This window comes from Ixodes scapularis, unplaced genomic scaffold (assembly GCF_016920785.2).
Source record: "Ixodes scapularis isolate PalLabHiFi unplaced genomic scaffold, ASM1692078v2 ptg001864l_1__unscaffolded, whole genome shotgun sequence".
Lineage (NCBI taxonomy): Eukaryota > Metazoa > Arthropoda > Arachnida > Ixodida > Ixodidae > Ixodes > Ixodes scapularis.
The window spans coordinates 437233-461258 of NW_024610203.1; the positions used below are offsets into that span (position 1 = coordinate 437233).

Here is a 24026-nt window from a genome sequence, read left to right on the forward strand (position 1 = left end):
GTCGAAATCCCGTGAAAATACCGCGACATCGTCAAGGTAGTCGAGGCAGCTCTGCCATTTCAGAACTGCCAGCACAATGTACGTGACACCCTGGAAGTCGGCTGGTACTGTACGAAGTCCGAACGGCATCACTTTGAATTCGGGCAGTCCGTCGGGAGTGACGAAGGCAGTTTTCTTTCGGTCGCGTTCCTCAACTTCAATCTGCCAGTAACCACTCTTCAGGTCCATCGACGAAAAATATCGGGAGTGGCGCAGTCGGTCTAACGTATCGTTGATGCGAGCAAGCGGATAAACGTCCTTCTTGGTCACAGCGTTCAGCCGACGATAAAACACGCAGAATCTCAGGGTTCCGTCCTTCTTTACAAGGACGACTGGAGACGCCCACAGACTTCTTGAGGGTTGAATGGTGTCGTCGTCGAGCATTCCCTGGACTTGATCTTGAATCACCGTCCTTTCCTTTAAGGAGACTCGATACGGCGACGGGTGAACAGGAAGTACGTCGTCGTCGGCAATAGTGCGATGTTTCGCCATTGGTGTTTGGGGAACTTTCGACGATGCAACAAAACAAACATTGTATTCGGTGAGGAGATAAACCAGTCGCCGGAGCTACTGGAGCTGGGAGCTCGGGGTTGATGTCGAGCTGCGGCGGCGACGTGCTTTTCTGCTCTGACGACCAGGTTTTCCCAGAGATTGCGGTGACCACGGGTGGCGCCTGAAGCTCCTCGACGTGGCCCAAGGTGGTAGCTTTCGTTAGGTGCTGCAACTCCTCTCGAAAGTTTGTCACGAGAACAGTTGTAAGTCCTACTTGGTGATCCGTTACGCCTCGTGCGACGCCAGTTTCTTTTTCTAGGAGCAGTTGAACGCTGCCTTCCAGAACAGCTTCACCATGCATGGCTGCGTCGCTTATGATGGTGAGGAAAACACTCGACCGCGGCGGCAGGCTCACATGGTCGGCGATAACTCGGATCGCGATTGACGTCATGTTGGTCTCCACCGGCGGCCGGAGCGGCTTTCGCAGCGTCGACTGGTTTGACCCGAGCTCGATGACGGCGCCATACTCGCAGAGAAAGTTCATTCCGAGGATAACGTCCCTCGAACAGTCTTGCAGAACGACGAAATTCACAGGGCACGTCTTACCGTGGATCTCAACGCGAGCAGTGCTACTGCCGACTGGTGAAATCAGGTGTCCACCGCAGTTCGTATTTTAGGTCCCTTCCACAGCGTCGTTACTTTTCGAAGGCGGCGAGAGAGTTTCCCACTCAAGCTGAGTAGTCCGCTCCGGTGTCCACGAGCGCCGATGCGTCGTGGCCGTCGGTAATTACGTTTAGGTTGTTGGACACCGATGCGGGGGCGTTGTTCTGATTTGTACCCTCGGGAAAGTGGGAGCGTTCTTTCGTTCTTGGAGGCTCTTTACGTCGTCCGTCCACGGCAACTTCACCTCCGGGAGTTGGCGCACTGAGCTTTCCCGGCGGGAAACGGGAAACAGGCTGTCGCGGCGCGACCGACGGAAAAGCGTTGCGGAACGCCGAGGGGATGCAGAACGGGAACCTCGTGATGCTGTCGGCGCTGGTGACGGAAGGCGACGGAGGTATTCCTCTATGTCACGAGGGCGTTCGCCATACCTTGGGCAAGGGTCGTTCGGCGCAAACCCTCGTAGGCCCATTTGGCAGTATGGGCACATCCAGTAGATGTGGTCAGCTTCACCACAGTGGTAGCACAGCGGTCGCCTGTCGGCCGTCCGCCACACGTCGGTCTTCCTTGCCGCAGTTTATTCTGGGCAAACTTGTGCCCGATCTTCCTGGCGTCGGGGGTACTGAGGTGCTTGCGATTCACGTGGGGGGGCGCCATGTACGGACGCGAGACTGGTGGTGCCCGTCGGACCAATGCGGAGTAGCTTATAGCGGGCTCCTCCTGTGCTGCTACGGTGACGGAAGACTCGGTCTGAAAGGCTCGGTGAACCTCCTCTTGGACGACCTCGGCGAGTGAGAGAGGATGGGCGATCTGCAGCAGGTAGGATCTTGCGGAGCTCTTCGCGGACGATATCACGGACGATCTCTCGAAGGCTGTCGACACTGCTCCTATTCAAGTCCGGAAGCTGCGACGGTTGGAGCAGTAGGCGCTCCGGCGAGTCGGTGGTAGTGGCTTGCTCGAGCCGTGAGTGCGCGCTCGATGTTGATGGCTTCACTCACAAAAGCGTCGACGGTCGTCGGCGGATTGCGAATGAGGCCTCCGAAAACTTCACCCTTCGCGCCACGCATGAAGACGCGAAGTTTCTTCTCCTCGGCGGCCTCCGGATTGGCTGGGGCACTTAGACGCAGGACTTCTTCTGCAAAGCTGTTCACACTTTTATTGGTGCCCTGCACCCTTGTTTGAAGAAGGTACTCTGCTCGCTGTCGGCTGTGGTGTTTGATGAACGTCCTCTTCACTTCGGCGGCTCAGGACTCCCATGTAGTGAAGGAGGCTTCATGGTTTTCAAACCAATGACTCACAGTGCCTTCAAGCGAGAAGGAGAGGTTATCGATGCACTGCTCAGTTGTCCATCCGTTGTGGCGGGTACACGTTCATAGTGTTGTAGCAAATCCTCAATATCCTCGTGAATCTCCCCGTGGAATGGCGTCGGATTCCGGTGTGCGACGGGCAGGTGTACGACGCCGGCGGCATGCGATGTCTGGGACGACTGGCTGTCCATCGTCGGCCTCGTCGGCTGCTTAGTCGTGGGTGGCAAAAGTCCAAATTCCGGTTGTAGGCCTTGGGTGCGTCGACTTAACAGGGTCTCGGTAGTGCCTTCGGATCTTCGAGGGCTTGGAGTCGGACTTGCACTGCGGGCCCTCGGAGGGGTACGCTACAGGGACATGCGTTACAGCGCAGCTCCACCGAAAATGTCCCGAATGGTGGGGGGACGAAACAAAGAATGACTGAGAAAACAAGCGTTTAATGGGGCGAGCTTGTGCCCAAAACCAAAAAGAAAATAGAAGAGAGCAACAGAGCGTCGCGGTCGTCGAAGTCTGCGTAACAGCAGGATAGAACGCTGGGGCGAGACTGACTGCGGCTTGCCACGCGGAGCCTCTTCTGTACGCGCGTGGGCTTCTGAAACAATCGGCGTAGAAGTTTCGGCGTGCAGAACATTCGGACCTTGAATTAGCAACACGGTTCTCGAATTTACGAGAACAGCACATCACAGAGTCAACAAAAACGTGTAAAACGTGTACCAGCGGCCAGGCATTGAAGTAAGGTGGCGATGGAGGCGACTTGGTTCATGAACTAAGAAATTAGGAACAGCGCGCAAAAAAGACGAGTACAACGAACTTTGAGCACAGGAGAAGCACTGACTGTCAACTCAAGTTATTAAAGACGACTCAAACAAGAAAACACCACAAAGCTAACCAACGCCAAAACAACCAATGGCCTAATACCAGCCTATCTATCTATCTATCTATCTTCCTCTATCTCTATCTCTATCTATCTTTTTTGTGAAGATAAATCGCAGGTTGCCTGACGCAGTGCCTGAGCCAGGTTTTTCAATTGCATGCGCCTCCAGCACCTCCCTTTGCGCTTCTGTTCGCCCCTGCCAATGATTATAATATCTTTGAAAACGGGGTGACTCAAGCAGTCTTTGCAGTGTACGTATAAGTGATCTCCTGTCTATATTACCGTAGGGAAACCGGATTTATATACGACAATCGGGACGCTGCGTCGACGAGACAATGCGTGAACATGCCTTTTCCTTGCGGTCAATGACAGGAGGTCACTTACACGTACACTTCAGAGACTCCTTTGTCACCCCGTCTTCAAATATACCATAATCATTGGCAACCCTACCGAAAAATCCGGTATAACTTTCCTTATCCGGAATATGGAACCGGAAATTTGTTACTGGAAACCCGAAATCCAGATTGCAGACAAAGGAATAAATTCTGAAAACCTAAATTCCAGATAGAATCCAGATAGATTTCCGGTTCCATAATCCGGATAGCGAAAAGTTATACCGGATTTTTCGGTAGGGAAGGGATGCAGAAAAGTGCGAAGAGAGGTGCTGGAGGCGCATGCAATCGAAAACGCTGGCTCGGGGAACTGCGTCAGCCAGCCTTCGGTTTTTCTTCACAAAAAAGAGATCGATTTTATAGATGCCTGGTGAGCGACACGCCTTTGGGTCTTTCGGCGTTGGTTGGCTTTGTGGTGCTTTCTTGTTTAAGCCGTTTTTAGTAAAACGTCAGTAGATAGTCAGCGCTTGTCCTGTGCTCTATTCTCGTTGTACTCGTCTTTTTTGCGCGCTCTTCCCAATTCCTTCGGTCATTGAACCTTGACTTTTTGCGCGGAAGGGAAGCGAGATAACCGTTAGGCCACGAGCGCGCTGCCTGCTTGGTCAGCTGCGGTCGCGGCAATATAACACAATGTATAGTTGCCGTCACGCCTAAATAGAACATCGTAGTGAATTTTAATGCTTAAAAATAAAGCGTCGACACCTTAGAGCTAATATATATGTGAACATAATATATAGTAGCAGGGATGTCATAAAACATCACAAGAAAATGCAAGTTACTTGGAGCCAGGAGAACATTATGTTCCGCAACAGAACCAATACCAAAATAAACAATTCATATCAAAGCCTATTGCTCGTTCCAGTCATGAGTGTACTCTACAAAATTGTGATAATTGTTGACATACAATTACGTTGGCTATGCAGGAGAAGGGCATCTCGCACGCCCATCGGAAAACAAGCGTCCAAATCAGCGACCGTCGTTGAATGGATAGATGTTAATGACTATACCTTTGTAACGGGCGATAGCTAGCACCACCTAGCCGAAGCCTAAAGAGACAAAAATATTATTCCTACGGAGTTAGAAGAGAAAAAAAAGCCGGTCGACCTTGGAGAAGTGGGAACGTATTTTCGCCGCGCGCTCGCTCTTGGCTTCCACGGAAGGCACCCTCTCGATTTAATTGAATGCGAGTCGAACTCTCTTCACTATCATTACGCCGGAACGTTACTTGGAGCTATTTAAACGTCAAGGTCTCCAAATTTTTTAATCTAAGAAGCTACAATAGGATGGATAGTGTAGCTGGTATTAGGCCTCACATTCCTCGGCCTAAAGAGGCAACAGATGGAATGGACATCGACGGGGAGAGCCCACCGAAACAATGCGAAGAGTACATTTACGCCCAAGCGAATATCTTGCCCTATATCACTGAGCAACAAGCTACAAAGCAATCCGCGAAGAATGGGGAAACAGAGAAGCAAATGCAGCCTACCTCCAACGGAGGTATGAAGCCTCACGGAGGTAGGAGCAGGAGTAGCTAACAAACAAGAGCGGCAAGGAAGTTCAGGATTGCTATTGAAGACACCGAGAGGCTAATAAAAATCACCCTTCGTCCTTGAGCACTCGATCTGCAGCGCACACCCAGAGAAGAAGTCATCGCAGCGGTGGTCACGGCAGCCAAGCAATCACGGAGGGAAGTTTCTGGTACGGATTTATTTCGAGTCAACGAGATAAGCAATACAGTCACAGTACTTACCACGAGCACGGATAGAGCTTTAGCCTACGCCAACCTACAACAGATAACAGTGAACGCCTCCCAGATAGAAGTCTATTGCTACATGGCGGAATTCGAAGGAACAACATGCATCCTGGTGCCCAAGATCCTGGCTGCGGATTCACGGACTACCAACCAGGACATCATGAAGATGGTCAGAATCGGCAACTCTAATTTACGAATCGTCAACGCAAGGCGCATGGGGATCTCTTATGCCATCCTCGTCACTCTCGGCACCGAAAGACCACCGTACTATTTTGTGTACCGATCAATGATTACGAAGTTCTTCATCTACAAAAAAGGAAGCAAGCATGCATGGAATGTCGCCACGTCAAACATAGGGCCGATGCATGCCCTAAAGGGCCGAGCAAGTCATGCCCTAACTGCAGAGAAGAGCGCGAACCGGAGCAGGTCGCCTAAGGAAAATTTGGAAAATACTCCTGCACCCCGAAATGCGTGATCTGTGAAGGATCCCACTATAGAGGCAGCAAGGAATGCAGAAATAGATATGTTCGGAAGCAAAGCCCAATAAACTACATAAGAAACAGATCATCAAGTGTAGGATATCGGGCACGGTCGGAATCCTTCCCACCAGTTGGACGACATGACGAACCAAGCATGCACGATAAAGAAGGAAATATCGAAGTCTACGCCGCGCCAGTGAACAGAAACAAAGAATCTAAAACCAACAAAGCAGGGATGCACTCTGAGCTGAGAAAGCCGGAACCCATGACCGCTCAGTCAGACCCCAGAATGATGGCAAGAGTCGTGACGCTCGAGAAGCAGCTGAAAGAGACACGGCTGCAATTAGCGAAAGCACCTCGACATCTAGGGGAATCACAGCGAGTGCAGTGGTTTAATTCCCAAGCAAGAGAGGAACCAACGGCGAAAGGCATGAAAGGCCAATGGTCGTGGAAGAGTCCTCCTGCAGCCAACAAGTAGAAACAGCGGAACCTGCAGCGGACACCGAGGAAGAAAAAAGACGCCGCAAGATGTGACGTATCGAACCCACGACAAAAAAAAAAAATTCTCAAGGCCTTATCGGATATGGCAGAAACGCTGACCGACTTCAGGCGCCAAGTGGAGGTACGTTTTCAGCAAATGGATGCGCGCATCCAAAAACTGGAAGAACAAGGTGCGAAATCGAATGAACACATCAGGAGAGTAAAACAGTTTCTGACGTGTCCACCCAGGCCAAAAAGTAGGCCAGCAGTAGCATCCCCAATGAAGAAGAACAGCGCTATGGTGCTCAACATATGGCAATGAACCAGTGGGGGACTGGGATACATAATCAACGCCCTATAAATGCACCTCTTCACCCCTGAACATCCACCCGAAATCATAGCTATACAACAATCTAACGAGAACTGTACAATCCCAGGGTACATCAGATTTGGATAGAAGACACCCTCGACCAGAAGACCCATTTATTCTTCCTTAAAAGAAACATACCAGCCAGGCAACACGAGATTCAACTACAAGGACAAAACGGTGCAATACTAGTTGAACTCCTACCAAGAAGGAAAAAAAAACACAAAAGCCTCTTCGTGTGCAACACATACTCTCCACCCAAGGACTCTACGGACAGACTCGAAAGTCTTCACGGAGGCAGCACAAATCGCCTTTAGCAATCCAAACATCTTCTTAGGGGACTTCAACGCTTAGCACAACGTGGGGATACAGGACAGACTCCAAGAAGGGCAAGGCAATAAACAGGCAAGTCACGTTAAGAGACATGGTACTCCTAAACCACGTGAAGAACCCAACGAGGATGAGTAAGAGTGTAAACAGAGTTAGCAACCCTGACCTAGTCTTCAAGGCTAACATCGCAGAGGCAAACTGCGAAACACGGGAGAAAATTTAGGCATACCGGAAATTACGTTGGGATCTCAAATAGACGAACAAGTAAAATGTCCGACATGATCTGTTACGGAATGGGACGCCTTTCGAGAAATGCAAAGAAGTCGAGGCCCCATAACATCGAGAGAACAGTTGGAATAGCAAGTTACCGAAGACCAGGGGAAGTTACGAGGGACACGCCCAACCCAGTGCAAGCGAGAACAATAGACACCAGGTTCCAAAACAGGGTTCAGGCATACTACTCATTGTACCGAAGATGGAAAGATACTGGCAAAATCAATAAGAAACTGCAAAAAAGAGCGGTGCGACTATTTTGAGATATAAAGGAGCATGCAAAATACCTGAAAGAAAAATACTGGAAGAAAACATGGGATAGACTCAAGGGTCAACTTCATACCATGAGACCGGGGGCTTTCTACCGGCATCTGCTAAACCGAGAAAACACGAAAACGAAAAAAAAAATGTAATGCCATAACAAAGGTACTTAGAGACATACCCGACGATGAAGACACAATCCGGGAAACACTCAAAGAGACATACCTCCAAACATCAAGAATTGTAGGAGATCAAGCACACAGCCGACTCTACTCAGGAGAAGACAATCCAGTCATCGACCTTCCAATCGAAGAAAGTGAAGTAAGAGCTGCAATTCAAAACCTTAGGCATAACTCGGCGTCCGGGGTAGACAAGGTCAGCAACAAAGCTCTTCGGAATCTGGACGATGAATCTGTCGCGGCCATCAAAGAATAATTCAATGAGATATGAGAGACGGGAGAGGTCGCTCCTAGTTGGAGGCACGCAATTGATAGTACCCTTTATTCCTAAACCGGGTACACAACTGGCACTCACGAACCTGAGGCCTATATCTTTGACATCATGTGTTGGAAAACTCGTAGAACGAGTGATAAAGCGACACCTTCAGGAACACATCGAACAGCAAGGACTATTCCCACACCACTTGTATGGTTTGCGAAGCCATCTGTCGACACAGGACATCTTTCTACAACTTCACAAAGACTATCACTCCAGAGAAGCCCGCTGGCAAGCAGTAGCAGCGCTGGACTTACGTAAAGCTTTTGACAGGGTAGCACATTTGGCCATCCTAGAACAGATGTCACGTCTAAATCTAGGCGAAAAAGCATACAACTACGTGAAGTCCTTTCTCATGGATAGAACTGCACAAATCAAGCTGGGAGATCACGTGTCGGACCCCTTTGGCATGTATCAAGGAAGAGGCACACCACAGGGAGCGGTCCTTTCCCCTCTCCTCTTTAACCTAGCTATGATACCCATATCTCAACTACTCGAGCAAGTCTCATATCTCAAGCAGACAATATATGCGGACGATATAACCCTATGGACTAATGCCCCACCGCCGTGGATGGAAATTGCACTACAACAAGGTACAGACATAGTGGCGAAGGAAGCAGCACGTATGGGACTAGAATGCGCCTCCGAGAAGTCAGCACTACTTGCAAGGAGTCCACTCAAGAAGGGCAAAACCCTGGTAAACTTTCGAGTGCAAATACAAGGGCAACCCATACCAAGGGTGGAGTCCACTAAGATATTAGGTATGACGCTATATGCAAATGGAGGGAACATGGAGACACTTCGCATTTTGCGTAAGCAGGATGCGAAGTGTCCCCTCCCTTATCCCCCTTATCCCTCGCTTTATCAAAATAATCTCTCACAGACATTATGGTCTAGGAGAAAAGGATACCTGCAGGCTAATACAAGCTTACGTGTCAAGTAGAACTACATATGCTGCACCACACATGGCTCTCTCCCAAGCTGCCATAAGAGGAATCGATACAATAATCAGAAAAACGTACAAGACAGCCTTAACCACGGACTACGTCTACTGACAGACTAGAACAGATGGTGCTGCATAATTCATTCCAGGAGCTCTGTGAAGCTCAAAGGAAGGCGCAACATCATCGATTATCACAAACGCCTACAGGGCGTAGAACCCTCCAGAAAGTCGAGCTACAGTACGGACAGGCACTACCACCCAAACGGGACATCTCTAAGGAATGGCGTAAAAAGAATCGTCATCTTCCGAGAAACATGGATCCAAGACACAACGGAAGAAGGGAAGCCCGAGCACAAGCCCTCATTAAGATTTATAACGGGGACCCCACCATCTGTCGTGCGGACGCCAGCCCATACCCTGGGCAACCAAAGAAGTATGTGATCGTAGCTTTCAACCTTGAACGCAGTCATGTTGCCTCTGTTGCAGCTGACAACATTGACAAAGCGGAAGAAGCCGCGGTAGCACTATCCATGCTGACTGCAGTCAAAACCGCCAACGACAGTACTATAACTATAGACTCAAGAACTGCCATTGTGAACTACCTGCGAGGTAGGATAGGCACCCCGGCTACGAAAATTCTAAGTAGCTTCAGGTCAGCAACAGGGGACAACAAGTTCAAGGTTATATGGGTCCCAGCGCACTCGAATCTCTCTGGAAACGAAGCAGCCTATTCGATGGCGTCTCAAGTGCTCTCAAACCCAGACAATGTCGCAGCCGGATGGACAGATTCCGGAGAACACAACTACGCTGCCCCTCTCTCAGGAGATTTCAACGCATCCTTCAGTGAAGCTACCACAGCCTACAAGGACCAAAGAGGAACACTCTCACTTTCACACAGGAAGCTCAAGCATCAACAAGCAAGCACATGGCGAAGATTGCAAGCTTCCGCCATACCAACTCTACGGAGCTATCTCAAGATCTACCCGCACTCTTCAATAGTACCTGCACAAGATGTACAGGCCCTGAAGACACAACTCCCCCCCCCTCCCCCCCCCCCCCCCCTCTCCCTCGAAAAAATGTTCTGGGAATGCCCCGATTTTTCCCCTCCGTAAATTTTAAAATTCATAATAGTAAAAAACGCAACCACGATGGTGCCGCACTGGACCTTTTTATTACAAATAGAAGAAGACAAGCAAATACAACTTTTTCTTATAGAAAGGGCCGAAGAACTCTTCGAGCATCGTAAAGAACAGATTTCTGAACAATCCTCCTTCATCCCTGTTCCTCCCGGGCCAGCTTAAATAGTGTACCAGACTCGGACCCTAAAGCGTCCGACCCCTTGTACGATAATGGCTCAATAAAGTTTACCTGACCAGACCTGGTGTTAGAGAGGAATAACATAGAGGACGAGGCCCGGATGACACGTGTCATCCGGTTCCCGTCCTCTATGTTATTCTTTTCTAACACCGTAACTTAACCAGCACGCTCCATTTCCACGAGAATATGATTCCTCTCGCTTTTTCAAGCCAACTTTCTCCCCATAACTATCACCAGGTACACAGCGTTGCCAGACAGGAGAGTGGTCACGGAACTAGACTCACTTCGGAATCTCATCAGATTTCACCAGACACTAAAAATTAACGTTAGAGACTTTTAGGAGGAATCAGACAATCGAATTCAAATATATCATTTTATAATGACGAATCAATCCCATCAGCTGTGTGCATGCACAGCCGTTGGGCTGTGCATGCACACAGCCCAACGGCGCGTGGGTACGGTGAAGCAGAAAAGACTAGCAGACCAGGAATGTGATTGTGCGCGCTGCAATGTCACCATAAGAAAAACGGCGTATAACACATGCACGAAATACGTCTTACAAGATTCGATTTGAGACAAAAAAAACTATATTTTCTTGTGTACGTATTTTTGTAAAATATGAAAGTACTTAAAGGGAAGCTGAAACACTTCTTGAAAAAAACGAGTTACAGGTGAATTCTGGCGTATTTTTATCCCGTGCATCTGAATATCACTTTTGTTTTCCCTGAAGATGCAACTAAAAGCGAGAAAAAGCGAAAAAACATTCGACCAGTCGTGACGTCATACTAGGATTTTCGGGCCGCCAAGCGCGTGTCGCTCGTGTGTTCAGCGCGTGCAACGCAAGCTTGCCAGGTATATTTCCCCGCACTGACACCAGTCGTGACGTCTCTTTCTGACCTTTCTGCAAATAGCAAGAGTGCGCGTGCATAGCTTTGACAGGCGCTGAAGATGAGCGAGAGCAGATATTCCGAAGGCTCCTCGTGTGACGTCACGCCCCGGGAAGGAGGGGCTTCGGCGGTACTTTAAAAATTAATTTCTGAAGCCTCCGTGCACCAAATTGAAAAATAATCTTGATATTCCTCATCCTGGAGGTAGAATGAAGGCCATTGAAATGCTTTTTCTCAAATAGAGAACCGCTTCAGTTTCCCTTTAATTTTAAGTATCCCCGGACAAAATTTGGCGAAATCCCCAGATTTCGCCAAATTTTGTCCGGTGTAGTGGCACACTAACCAGGACAACAGGGGCTCCCCAATTTCACTAGATTTCCTAAATCTGGTACCGAGTTTCGCCATCTGGCAACACGGTCGGTACATCAACAACTGCGCTGAGATATAACAATAGAGACACGTATTCTACGTATGACGCGTATGCCAGTTCTGGTCTAAGTATTGCCGCAAATTTTTAGTGCCTTTGTATCAAACGCTTTACGTTTCCTATTGTATTTCCTCAGTATTTTTAGCTTTGGTGAATAGGTGATTCATAGTAGGAAGCAACAGCGAAAGAGAAGAAGGATACAGCAAGAAGAGACATTAAAAAGGGCGCTGTTGTAACCTCTTCTGTGAGTTCCCCAGCTCTTTTCTCGTCTTTGTGCGCCATTGGTTCCTGTTGTTCTGTGTATATAGTTGAGCAGTGAGATAAAAATGACCCTTAGCACCTGCTGTATTCTAGTTTTTTTCAGTTTTCTTTTTTTACACAGAATATTTAATCTAGGCTTTCTTCAATGACTCCTTTATTACTTCGGGGCCAAGACGTTTTCATTGAAAACATTTCTTGCACAAAGCTTTAAAACGTTTCAGTCAAAAAGGGCAGAAATTGGGCCATTGTCAGTCTTTCGCCGACTTTGTTTGTAAATAAACGTGCTATACGTGCTATTCACAACTGAGCTCCAACTTAAGCATAGGATGGTTTGTCCAAATGCCATTATTGTCGGCAGGTAACGTCAGGTGTCAATATGCACATTTGCATACACTCTCAAGAAAAATGGAGTAAAAGGGTGTATTGTTACACCCTTTGTCCCATATAATACACCCCAAAATTTCAATTCGACGTACAGCGCCCTGCAGTCGAACAGACGGCCCGACATTTTACGAGAGGCTTGATAGCCGTTTGGTACACCTTTTTAAATAGCTAAAGTACTTATCAAAGATCACTTAAAGAAAACACTGAGTTTTTACAGTAGGGCCAAGAAAGCCCGATAGTTTTTTTTTTTTTTTTTGTCAATAAAACGTATATTAGCTATTTTAAAAAGTTGTACCACACGGCTGTCAAGCCCCTCGTAAAATGTCGGGCCGTCTGTTCGACTGTAGGGCGCCGCTGTACGTCGAATTGAAGTTTTGGGGTGTTTTATATGGGACAAAGGGGGTGTTTTATATGAAACAATACACCCCTTGAGACCCTTTTTTTTTAGAGTGTATTTTCAAAACTTTGCGGGAAGGGGGTGATGTAGAAGGATTGTTTGTGTCCGCGTGTAACAGATGTGTAGCGCCGCGGCTGAAGCCTCAATTCCTTGGTAGGTCCCGATAAGAAACCGGCATTTTTGTCTTTATTTTTTACGTAAATATTTTGCTAATAATTTTATTAGGTACTTCAATCAAAATGCAGTTCTGATTGGAATTTTATTTTTTAACTAACACCAAACTTGACTTCAAACTTACGTTGATGGCGCTGGTCCCAACCAACGTGAGCTCAATTGAAGGGTATGGAAGAGTCGCCAATCGAGTTTCCACCTTAAATACGAAAGCCTTGTAAGACATTCAGGGTGCTGTCGAGTTACACACACAATAACCTAAAAAAAAGCTTATAGGATATAAATATTGCACCATGCAATTTATGCAGAAAGCGCTCTTAAGCACCGATGATATCAAGCCATCCATGCGGAATTTCACTAGATATCAGTGGCCAATCGTGTACAGTCTTGCGCCAAATGTCTCCCAAAATATTAACTTTTTCGGGAAATTCTTTTCGGTAACCAGACTAATCTTTAAATACTCTCCTGTAAATATTGCAACTTATCTATAAACCAACACAGTATTCAGAAACAAAACCCGCTTTGCCCACACCAGGTCTGGGCATTGCTCGTGAGCAGAAACCAAATTCCGAAGGTTGGCTTATCCGCAGTACCGACAACAGCGCCACCGCAGTCGCGTGATGTCAGTGAGTTGAGTTGGTCTATATTACTTACGGCATTAAGAAGAACGGTGAAATAATAATTTGGATCACGGTTTGTTTTATTAAACGTCGTCTGAACTTCGTGGTTGTAGGTGAAGTGAACACCAATCTGCATTACATTGGCTACAACAAAACAGACAAAAAAAACAATTAAAAAAGCCGTTGTCATAAAACGCGTCATTTTATAATGGTGGCGCTCAAGAGCACAAACTTTAACTTTTGCTTTGCCTCAATTGTTTGTTTGAAACTTCCCAACGTGCGTACTTAGTGATAAAACAATTTACACAAGATTTTTGGGCATGTCCCAAATTGGAAGTATTGTCTCCTTTCTTATCCGTAGTCATCGCCTTGTTTAAGTAAAATAAAGATGGCAGAAATTTTTTCGGGGATGTAAGTTTTTATCAAAGCATTTCGGCCTCAAATTTTACAAGTATACAATCATAGTAAAGCCGATATTACGCTTTTGCATTCAGCTATGGGATGCTGAACGGCTTAATTGTGTTTCTTCGTCACATGCTATGTTTTGTTTTCTACTGAAACAAAGAATCAATCAGTTTCATTGCCAAAAAATTTCATACTAAATCGGTATTTTTTTAATTCATTTGTACTCATTTACGATATTGTGACATATATTTCCTCTGCAGAAGCAGAAGCACCGCTGCATGAAGAATATCATTTTTAAATAAATATCGCATTCGAGCAAGAATAAACTGCGTAACCAATTTGCTATTATCTTCCTACTTCTGATACGTAATTATTGACATTCAGAATCATAAAAGTAGTATAGCTGAACGGATATTATCGCAGTACTAGAAGTACCATACCAAAAAAACTATGCAATTCGCTCATATGACATAATATAAGCCACAGTACAAACTTTCTCTACTTACGTCGGCGCGATGAAAGTCCATTTCCAAAAGTAGTAAGAGCTGGAACATATGGGAAATGAAGAACATAATTAAGAATTATTACGTAAGCATAAGTGAACAGCGTTTTATTCCTGAGTACCGTGTTTGCCCTAGACAAAATACATAACCATCATTCCATCGCTCCAAAGTTTCACGAAATTTGTATTTAGTGTTCAATGCCACTTGCAATAGATTCAACGGAATAGCCTGAGTTTGATAGAAAAGTAAACCGTGTTATTCTCGCCACAAAATTAAACTGGACATCGCCAAACCATTACTATTGGTCCATGTATAGCGCTAGCATTTGGGATCAGATGCAAAAGTGTCAAAACTTACTGTTATCTCATAAAACTGTCTCCGATTTGTGTTTTAATTTTCATTCAGAAAATAGCGCCAGTATCTGCTAGCGAACGCATTCTTCCCTGTGTATGTTTGGGTATCATTAAAATATTACGTCCGCAACAGAAATTTGCAGTAATGGCTGATAACTTTTAATTCAAACAATGAGAACCTCTGACATTTTTGCATCCGTTTTCAACCACTTGCGCCACATATGTTCCAAGCCTAGAGTTTTAGGCTCGATTGTTGCGCTAGCAGTTGGAAGCAGATGCGTAGTTTATTTTTACGGCGAGCAATACGTGCTTTGACATTCTCCCAAAGACCCGGTACTTTACAAAAATAAAGAGTTTCAAGTTATTTTTCTGAAGACATAGCATCACTTTTCTTAGAAAATTGAAAGATGGCTCCGGCGGTTCACGCAACAGAAATGCAGATACTCGAAAGCTGCCTACGCAGCGTGGTTCTGCCGGTCTCCTCGCCAAACACCTTAAAATGTATCAAAGAAGCTTTATATTTTCTACGATTTAATCAGCCTTGTGCGTAACGTGTTGCAAGTAACGCGTTGCTTGCACCAAGTTGGTGATTGCTTTATTCCTTAACAAAGTAACCACAGAGTTACTTTCTAAGAAAAGAAAGCAGTAACGTATTTCCGTTATTTTTGATGAAGTAAGGAGTACCTGTATGAAGTTACTTCTGGGGGGGGGGGGGGGGGGGGGATGGGGGGCGTGTAGAACAGAAGTACCCAACTTCCACTTTGTTTCACCTTAAGTCCAGACGTATCCGGCGCTACGAGCTGATGGGAACCAATCAGAGAGCGTCAAAAGCGAATTATCATGGTGTTTGTTAAGCTTCTGTACGTGTTCTGTGACGCTGAACCAATCATAAGCGGAAGAGGCCTAGTGACTTGCGGCTTTTGACGCTGCTTGATTAGTTCAGTTATCTGGTTGCGTTGGCTGCGTCGGGAAATAAACTGGAACTACGCATAGTTCACACTCCAGCTCGCGCCTGTAATTTGTACAAGGAGAAAACGCTCGAAAAAGCAATGAAAGATGTTTACAAGGTGTGTCAGTACAGCCAAAGTTATTTCCGGATTAACCCGTTAAAAATCAAGGAAATTGCTCAGGACGACAAAAAATAGAAGCGCTGATACTGCATCATAACAACGACACATTCAGTGTAACGAGTAAATAACGCGTTGCTCTCAAGATGACCTAATACGTTTGTTTCGAATCGCAGTAATAAGTGGCTTACTTAGTTATTTTTTGAGTGAGTTACCAGTAACCGTACTTAATGGATCTGTTTCAGTAATGTGTATGTCTGGTCCTAAATATTATTTTGGTTGCGAACATAATATCCGGAAACAATTTCCAGTATTCGCGACTCCAGCGAACTATAGCGGACGCGCTGGTCGGGCAAAATGTCGGACGAAAGGAGCTCGTTTTCGTCATGCAGCACGCGGACCACCATAAAGTTCTTGCAGTGCAACGCAAAATTGGTGTTATATATAAAAGCAAAGCGATTTTTCGGCGCTAGAATCCTTCTTCTAGTCAGTGCGTAGGAATGACTTCCAGGAAGCATAAAAATAATTACTTGATACGGTATTTGTTTCTATGCGGCCTACGAGAACCAAGCAGCGATAGCGGACGACAGAGTCGAGACGACCTCTTCTCTTGAGCTTTTCAGCGTTCCCGCTATGCGGCGTCGATTTCGCTGGAGTTGCCAATAGACCTTTGCATCGCTTATCACCGGGGCGAAAAATGCTGAGTCACTGAGCTGCGGACGCACGCGCAGCGTCTGATATACCGCACAGCAGAGCTACAGCGCATGCTTAGAAGGCGTTCCACAGCCCAGCAGACAAAGATGGCAGCGGAAAGAAGGCGATTTTCGCAAGGGTCTATGTACTCGCGGGGACGACTTTTCTTGGCTATGCAGTCGAAGGTGCGGGCACGCGTGCCCTCTCCCATTTTGAGCGCGGATTAAAGCTGTGCGCGCGCCCTGCTCATCTCCCCAGATAGTTTAAGATATCGAAAATAATCCCTGGAGAAGGGTAACAAGAGGGACGAAGGGAAAACACAAATTTCCAAACACAGCAAAGCGACTGGTGCGCGACCGAAAACAAAAATCCGCCTGGTCCGGGTATCGAACCCAGGACCTCTCCATTTTTCCAGTGGAGCGCTCTACCAACTAAGCTAATCAGGGGTTACACGTCAGTAGAGCAAACAGGTTTATCAGCTGCCACCAGTCTAACACCAACAAGATTGAAAGGCTGGCATTTGAAGGTTATGATTATAATGCTATTAATTTCAAAGGTGCACTTGAGCTGGACAAGAATCACAAAAATAATCCCTGGAGAAGAGGAACAAGAGGGCCAAAGGGCAAGCAAATATCTCCAGACACAGCTGCTGTCTCCTATTATCCTTTCAAAAAAAAAATCTTTAAAAGAACGCTCCTAAGCCGCCGTCATGTTGCTGATGCTGATGGCAGCTGGTGCGACTCTTGCGCCCCCTATCAGCCAGAAATCTTCTGCCAGTCTCTTGAACTCTGGAAATCCGCTTAGCGCGATTCTCAACCTAAGTTTAGTGGTCTTGCATTCGAGGTTTTCTGCCCCCCCCCCCCCCCCCCCCTTGAAAGTTTCCACTTAATTTTTCTGATGCATGCTGCGTACCCTTGCTGTGTTATCTTCCACTGTGAGAAATAAGGTTGGTAAGTGCCTGCCATTCAAGCGTTCCTCCTCGACATTCAAAGGAAACGAAGGAGGGTAGGGACGTCGAACGGCACTCGACGCGATTTTGCGAGCAATGACAATTGTTCTCCCTTCCCAGAGATAAACCGCGTAGATTCCTCCTATAGTCATAGCCAAAAATAGTTGTCGGGGTTGGAGCCAGTCCCTCTCGTTCCTTTGCCCTAGTGCTGGTGTGAAAAAAGGAAGGTCTTCCTAAAACGTGCACCAAAACGAAGTCATCTTCGATTCCGGCCGATCGTCAAGGTGTGATTGTCGTCGACCGTCAGTCTTATTGGAGATCTTTCTCAAATTATTTTCAGATAACGCTACGTCGTGTGGTACGTACAGTGTATTGCTCGAACGTAACACGTTTTTTGTAAGCGTGAAAAATTCCTACCTTTCGGCTATCTTCTGTTGTAAATTATTTTCGACAGCTAAGCGCTTTGTTGTTTGACACGCGGCTAATCGTGCGGCACCGTCAAAAGTTAACGTTAGAAAAAGACAACTAACGTTCCAGTCGCATTCCTTTTGTCGCGCGTGTAACCAAGAAAAATAGCTTGCAGTTTTTTTCCCCTTTTTTTGAAAAATGCGTCCTCTCACTCTCTTGGGAAAATACATGCTGCATGAAACATAAAATACACCGGGAAAAGACGAGAATTCAGCTGCCAGTAGTGTTTGAAACTGCGCCTACGCTGGCTGCGCCTATCGAAATCACAGTCCATTCGGTTAGGGTTAGCAGGGACGCTGGTGAGAGCCTAGCCTCGAACCCACTCACTACGTTCGAAAACGGTTTGGTGCCCCTGGGACCTACTGTTTCTTGGAAATGTGTATCGTAATCGAAAGTACGAGAAAAGCAGCGCTTGGCGAGTTCCGAGCATTTCGTTATCTCTCCGCAGCCGATGGGACTGTGGTATTTCCCTATTAGGGAGTCGAACAATAAATCAAGAAGCAAGCAGCTCGAACATAAAGACTGACTGCATGTTTGGTCATTCTGCCAAACGCGTTTAAATGCGTTAACTTAATAGGGTGGGTGGTTCTCTTAGTTTGGAAGGTGCCTAGGGCAGGATGACCCTAAGTCTTTCAGCGCCCGTGCCGGGTCAGCACCTCCTAGACAGTTTTCAAAGCCTGCGCGTCACGTGGCTTGACGTTACGTTCCGGAGGCCTGCACGGGCGCTGATTGTATACAAGCGCCGCTCAGCGTTCGCATGGGGCTCGTTTCCTATCATATGGTGAATTCCGCTCGAAGATCTCGAGCGCTCCAAAAGCGCTCCTTTTGGAGCGCGCATATTCCGCTCGCAGATCTGGCTCGAGTTGGTCATCTTCAGCTCGTAGAACTCTGGCAGCGCCCGCTCAACGGAGTGCCTCAAACCCGGCCGAACTTGCTCTGCAAGATTTCACAGATCGCTCCGGAAGTTTGCAGAGCAATCCACGTAATTTTCTTCTAAATCGGCAGTGCGCATGCGTGGCGGCGACGTTGGAAGGGTCGGCGGGCCGGTCGGGCCACGGTCGGGTCGTCGAGTTGGATCTGTTCGGGTGCGTCGGTTGTTTACGCTGGATTGTGACCCTCGCGTAGATCAGGGATACAAAGCCGGGACTGTGGAGCGTGGTAAATCGTAAGCCCTGACATCTGTGACCGTGAGAGGAAGAAAGAGAAAAAGAACGACAGAAAAGCCGGAGGCAAACGCAAGTTTAGGGCTGTTCATTCTGCAGCCAATAATTATTTACCTTTTTACACTTCATTCCGCCAGCGTTTTCCCGTGCAATAAAGCAAGACGATATTAGGCAACGACCCTGCAAGTGATGGTTTGTTATCTCTGTGCTTATTAAAGTCGTACCAAAAATCTGAACTCCACGGCTGGCTATCACTGTCCGTGCCCCGCCGCTTCGAGGCGGCCGAAAGGTATGTGACGGTGCCGAACGCGGGCGGAAGTCTTCGTTATTTGTGGCATGGGCGCCGTGGTACATATAATTTCGCCCGGCCTGTGTCGCGTGCTACTTCTGCAGCTAAGCAGTGACAGTCGTCACTGGTCATCGGAAAGATCAGTCGGCTGAGGCGTTGGTGGGCTTGTCAAGTTCGAGCAGCGGCCATTTCGAACGGCGGAGGGGGAAGCGGTATAGGGTGGGGTTGGGGGGGGTCACTCCAAAAATGCAAGTTTATCTTCCCCTCGTCGATTCGGAGCGTGTCTTACGGAGCGGAATTTTGCCTCCCTCGCGGATTTGGGAAAGCGCGCCGGATCTACGAGTGTAATTCACCAATAGTCCCACGCGAAGGCTAACGCGGCACTCGAATCCAATCAGCGCCCGCGCAGGCCTTCGGGACGTGACGTCATGCCACGTGACGCGCAGGCTTGAAAGCTGTTTAGTAGGCGCGGGTGGGGCGTAGGCCAGGCTTCTGTATGGAAACAGACCACGTCACACGGAATTATCTCTTCATGACTTTGTGCGCGCTTCCATTCAGTACCAGCCGGATAAAAAAATCTTTGCTCACAATTTTCTGGGCCACCAAGAGAAAAGAACGCGCTGTTTTGCCCTTTTCCCCCCTCCTCGTTCCACGCGCTCGTTCTACGGCATCTGTTCCTGCCCCTCTCTTTCTTGCCCTTTCCACCCCTCTCCGCTCCGCGCGCTTTCTCACATTTCCTGCTTGCGATACTCCCGTTTCTGCATGTTGGGTCGGTAGCTCAGTCAGCAGAGCACTCAGCTTCCAGGCTGGTGACTGGGTTCATTATCTAGCACCAATTGCCGGTATTCTTTTTCTTTCTTTAAGATTGTTTGGCGGTTGTGGATTGACCGACCTACACATTTCGTGTATACGCGGCTCCGGTGGTTGGTTGGTCCCATAAGTCTACGGCTTTAATTGCGCTTCAATAGCCCACTGTCTGTGTTTCTTAGGTTCTTATTGAATATAAGAGTCGACGGAAGAAGGCGAGCGGACATGAACATCGCTGTCAACGCAGTGTCCGTTTCGGTGCAAGGAACTTGGACATCGCCGTAAGCTGGTAATGGAAATCTCTTCACCGCTGGTCAATCGCAGCAGGCGGCAATGTACCGGTCCCGCTTGGTCCCGCCGTGTAGATTGGGACCCCAGAACACGAGTTCCAACCGGACGCTGAGGCAGCACTCGTGTTCAATCTATGTTCCGCGTTGCCTGCTTTCGGTCACTCCCAAAATTGAGCACTACGTCTCTTTTATCAAAAAGGTGTTAGCAGAGTGTATATGGTCAGGCGATGAAAGGCAAGCGGAGTTCATAGCTTGGATAGCTGCGTCAGTTGGTTCATGTCGGTGTGTAGAAATATGAACGATTGATTTACCCGGCGTGCACGTAGCTTCCACTTGCCTGCCAACCTTACGGCGAACGTTTTCTGAAGTGTCAGTCAACTGGCATTTGAATCGGAGCAAGCTTATCAAGCTAGGAGCTCCGCCGAAGGGCGTGACGAAAACGGTAGAAAAAGTTCCACAGTTGGGGCCTCGGTCGGGTCCCTTGACCGAGACGTGTTTTCACGTGTGCGTCGCAAGCAACAGCTGGTGCCCAGTGTGAGGCGCAATGTCAAGTGACTGGCTTATGCCTGCTGTCGTTTGAGGACACTGACCTGTGATCCAACCTCCACGCATAACTGCCCCAACTTTTGATTCTGGCAAAGGCCCGAAAATACATTTTCGTATCTTGGCTTCATCGCTGGAATTACCTTCAGGCTTCAAGCGACGATTCAACAGCGCAGGATAAAGTGCAATAAAATAAAAATAAAAACCTTTTCGCGGGAGGATGCAGTATGTGCAATTGTGCTCAAAATGCGGATCAGAATGGCACGACAATGTGGAATAATCATACCGTTCAAAAGACCAGCTTCATTAAAAATTAAAGCAAAGCCTGAGAGCACTAAAGTTTACGTAACTCTGAGACCGAAAATTCGGTAATGCGGAGCGTTCACCGGCTTGCCTGAATTTCCGCTGTCTATTCAGATAACGTATTATTCAGTGCATGCACACCTATGCGCGCGTTGGTATTTGGAAGTTAGTGACGGCTGTAATTTTCAAAATTTTAAAGCGACAATAAAGGGCTTTTTTACAAACTTGTCTTCTTGTCATAACTCAATCTACGAGATCTAAGCATCCTTGAAAAGAAAAAAAAAGGAAATTACATTCATGCACGGCCGATTTGCATATTAAAAACAATGACCAAAGCTCCCTACACTTACCATTAGGACAGAACAACAGATGACGCGAACGAACCTTCATGATTACGGTCGTGGACGACGGACGGCACTTGTCAGCCACTCGCGAGCGATGGGTATCCACGTGAACGAGCGGGACTGGTCGGCCGCTCGTCCGCGTGGGAACCCATTGCTTGAGAGTGGTTGACAAGCGCCGTCCATTGTTCGACCATATTTGGATGGATGGATGGATGAATCCGGCTGAGCCCTTTGGATCGGGCGATAGCTTACGCCACCTAGCAATTTTGTTTTACCATTTAAGCTTAGAATATTTCTATCTGAAAACTACATTAACTCCGCTCTGAAAAGAAAGTGAGGCTATAAACCCCCTTGTCTTCAGTTAGGTAGCGCCATCTGTCGTTATCCGACATTAGCATGTGTAACAATCTTTGATCACTTTTTTAATATGCCAATCGGCCCCCATGAATATAATTTCGGTTCCTTTTAGGATGCTTAGAGCTAGTTTATTGAGCTATACGACCATAAAACTATGATCTCATAACGTAAAATTAGTGCCCTTTTAATACAATATATTCACAATAACCTTTTTATATGGCGTGCTTCTCTAAAGATAATGTTGTCCTATACCTCTCTGGCTCCTAGCTTACGGATTTCGAATGCTTACGTGCGTCTGTTATATGGAGCGTCAAAGACAAAGTTCTACTTCGAAGCTCTCGCTGACATCGCTTTACATTTCCTGTGCACAAGGTTTTTCATCATCATAGACGTAAGGGTAAATTGCATTCGTGAGACCGCACGATCTGTGTTAACTGGTCACATATGCGGCCGAATAAAATACTTACTAGGGCCTGATGAAATTACGAGGATCGTGCGATCAAAACACTCTTTGTTTACATCCTTGAAGAAAATCTTACTGAAGTGCACGTTAATTATTTATTTCTCCTATTCTCCATTTATCTACACCCAAGCACATTGGGTGTGGAACCAACTGCACCTAAAGCCGGCAAGGGGTAGAGATTTGGTACGAGTGCTGCGTCAGAATTTAACCGGAGCTCATGTCTTGCCCGATCGAGCAAGAGCGTCAGCCAAAAACTGACGCAGCACTCCGGTTCAATCTGTTCCACGCTTTAGCCTAAGGCCTAAGGTAGGGGACCTAGAAATTAAGTTCTACGGCTTTGCGTTATTATGTAGAATGTCCTGGTGGAACAAGTTCTACAGAAAGGAGGGAAGCTTTCTCCATCTTTGGGCCGAAAAGGTAGACCGAGGTTACTTGATTACTGGTTGTCCGTGAGGCTTTAAGGACGCAGTGACGAGAAAACTGAAAGGTACGAGTATTTCTGGCATGAAATTTTCATGGGCTACTATATATTCACCAAGTTTCACAAATGTTTACGTAATAAAGCCAATCAACTTTTTACTTTACAGAATTCTCACATGACAAGAACCGTACCCGTGAACAGTCGCTCCTTAGATGTAAGTTTTGTTCGCAGTCAAAACTTACAAATATATTGTCACGTGTAATGCTTCAGCGTCATAATTAGCTTTGTTTTGTGTGTGTACGGCTAAACTCATTTAAGTGTAACATTTGCGAGCTGCAAAATGCTTCTGTGCAAAAGCAGCGTCACGTGTGACCGATCCAATTCAGCTACATAGCGCCGTTCAAGGACTATCGCCAATGTCTTGCCCTTTACAAAAAAAAGAAAAAAGGAAGTAGTACATTCATAGTACAGTTGTCAGGCACCGAATTGTCGTTCACCTTTTTGAACCTACAACAATAGCTTTAACCAATGCCTAGAGTTGATCGATTCCCTTCCTGGACGCCTAGGCACCACTAAATTGTGGGGCTAATTCACCTTAGCCCTACTGAGCTTCTTACAGTTGTACAAAGAAATAAAAAAAATTAACGTGACTGTCGTATACATATTTAAAATAAAGCAATTTGTTAACGAAAAAACCTAAGACCATTAAAAAAAAAGAACCGTAACTTACTTGATACAAGTAGCAATCGTAGAACAGTGGAGTGGCTTGAATGCATTTTCGTTATGAAGTTTCACCCGGCAAGGTGTTCTGCTGCTGTGTGGCTATTTTAAAGGCAAATTTCGCAGTGACGTTGTCAATTGGAGAGGAACGAACTCAAGTTCTCTTATAGTAAGAATCAACTTCCGCGACTTCACTGCATTGTCCGCTCTTGAATCTGCCCTTTAACTTACTTCCTGTTTTTAACGACGTAAATCCAATCCTAGAGCTCTAACATAACGGCC

General features: G+C 46.9%; 1 protein-coding gene across 1 annotated transcript in view; it reads right to left on the reverse strand.

Annotated features, from left to right (window-relative positions):
- LOC115320294 overlaps positions 1-23800 on the reverse strand; it is a 60061-nt gene extending 36261 nt beyond the window's left edge. The window contains exons 1-4 of the mRNA XM_040211197.1: positions 23755-23800; positions 14518-14556; positions 13641-13750; positions 13114-13185 (exon numbers count right to left, since the gene is read on the reverse strand). Coding sequence (XP_040067131.1) covers positions 13114-13185; positions 13641-13750; positions 14518-14556; positions 23755-23800 — 267 coding nt within the window. The remainder of the gene's footprint in view (positions 1-13113; positions 13186-13640; positions 13751-14517; positions 14557-23754) is intronic.
- Between the last annotated feature and the right edge of the window lie 226 nt (positions 23801-24026).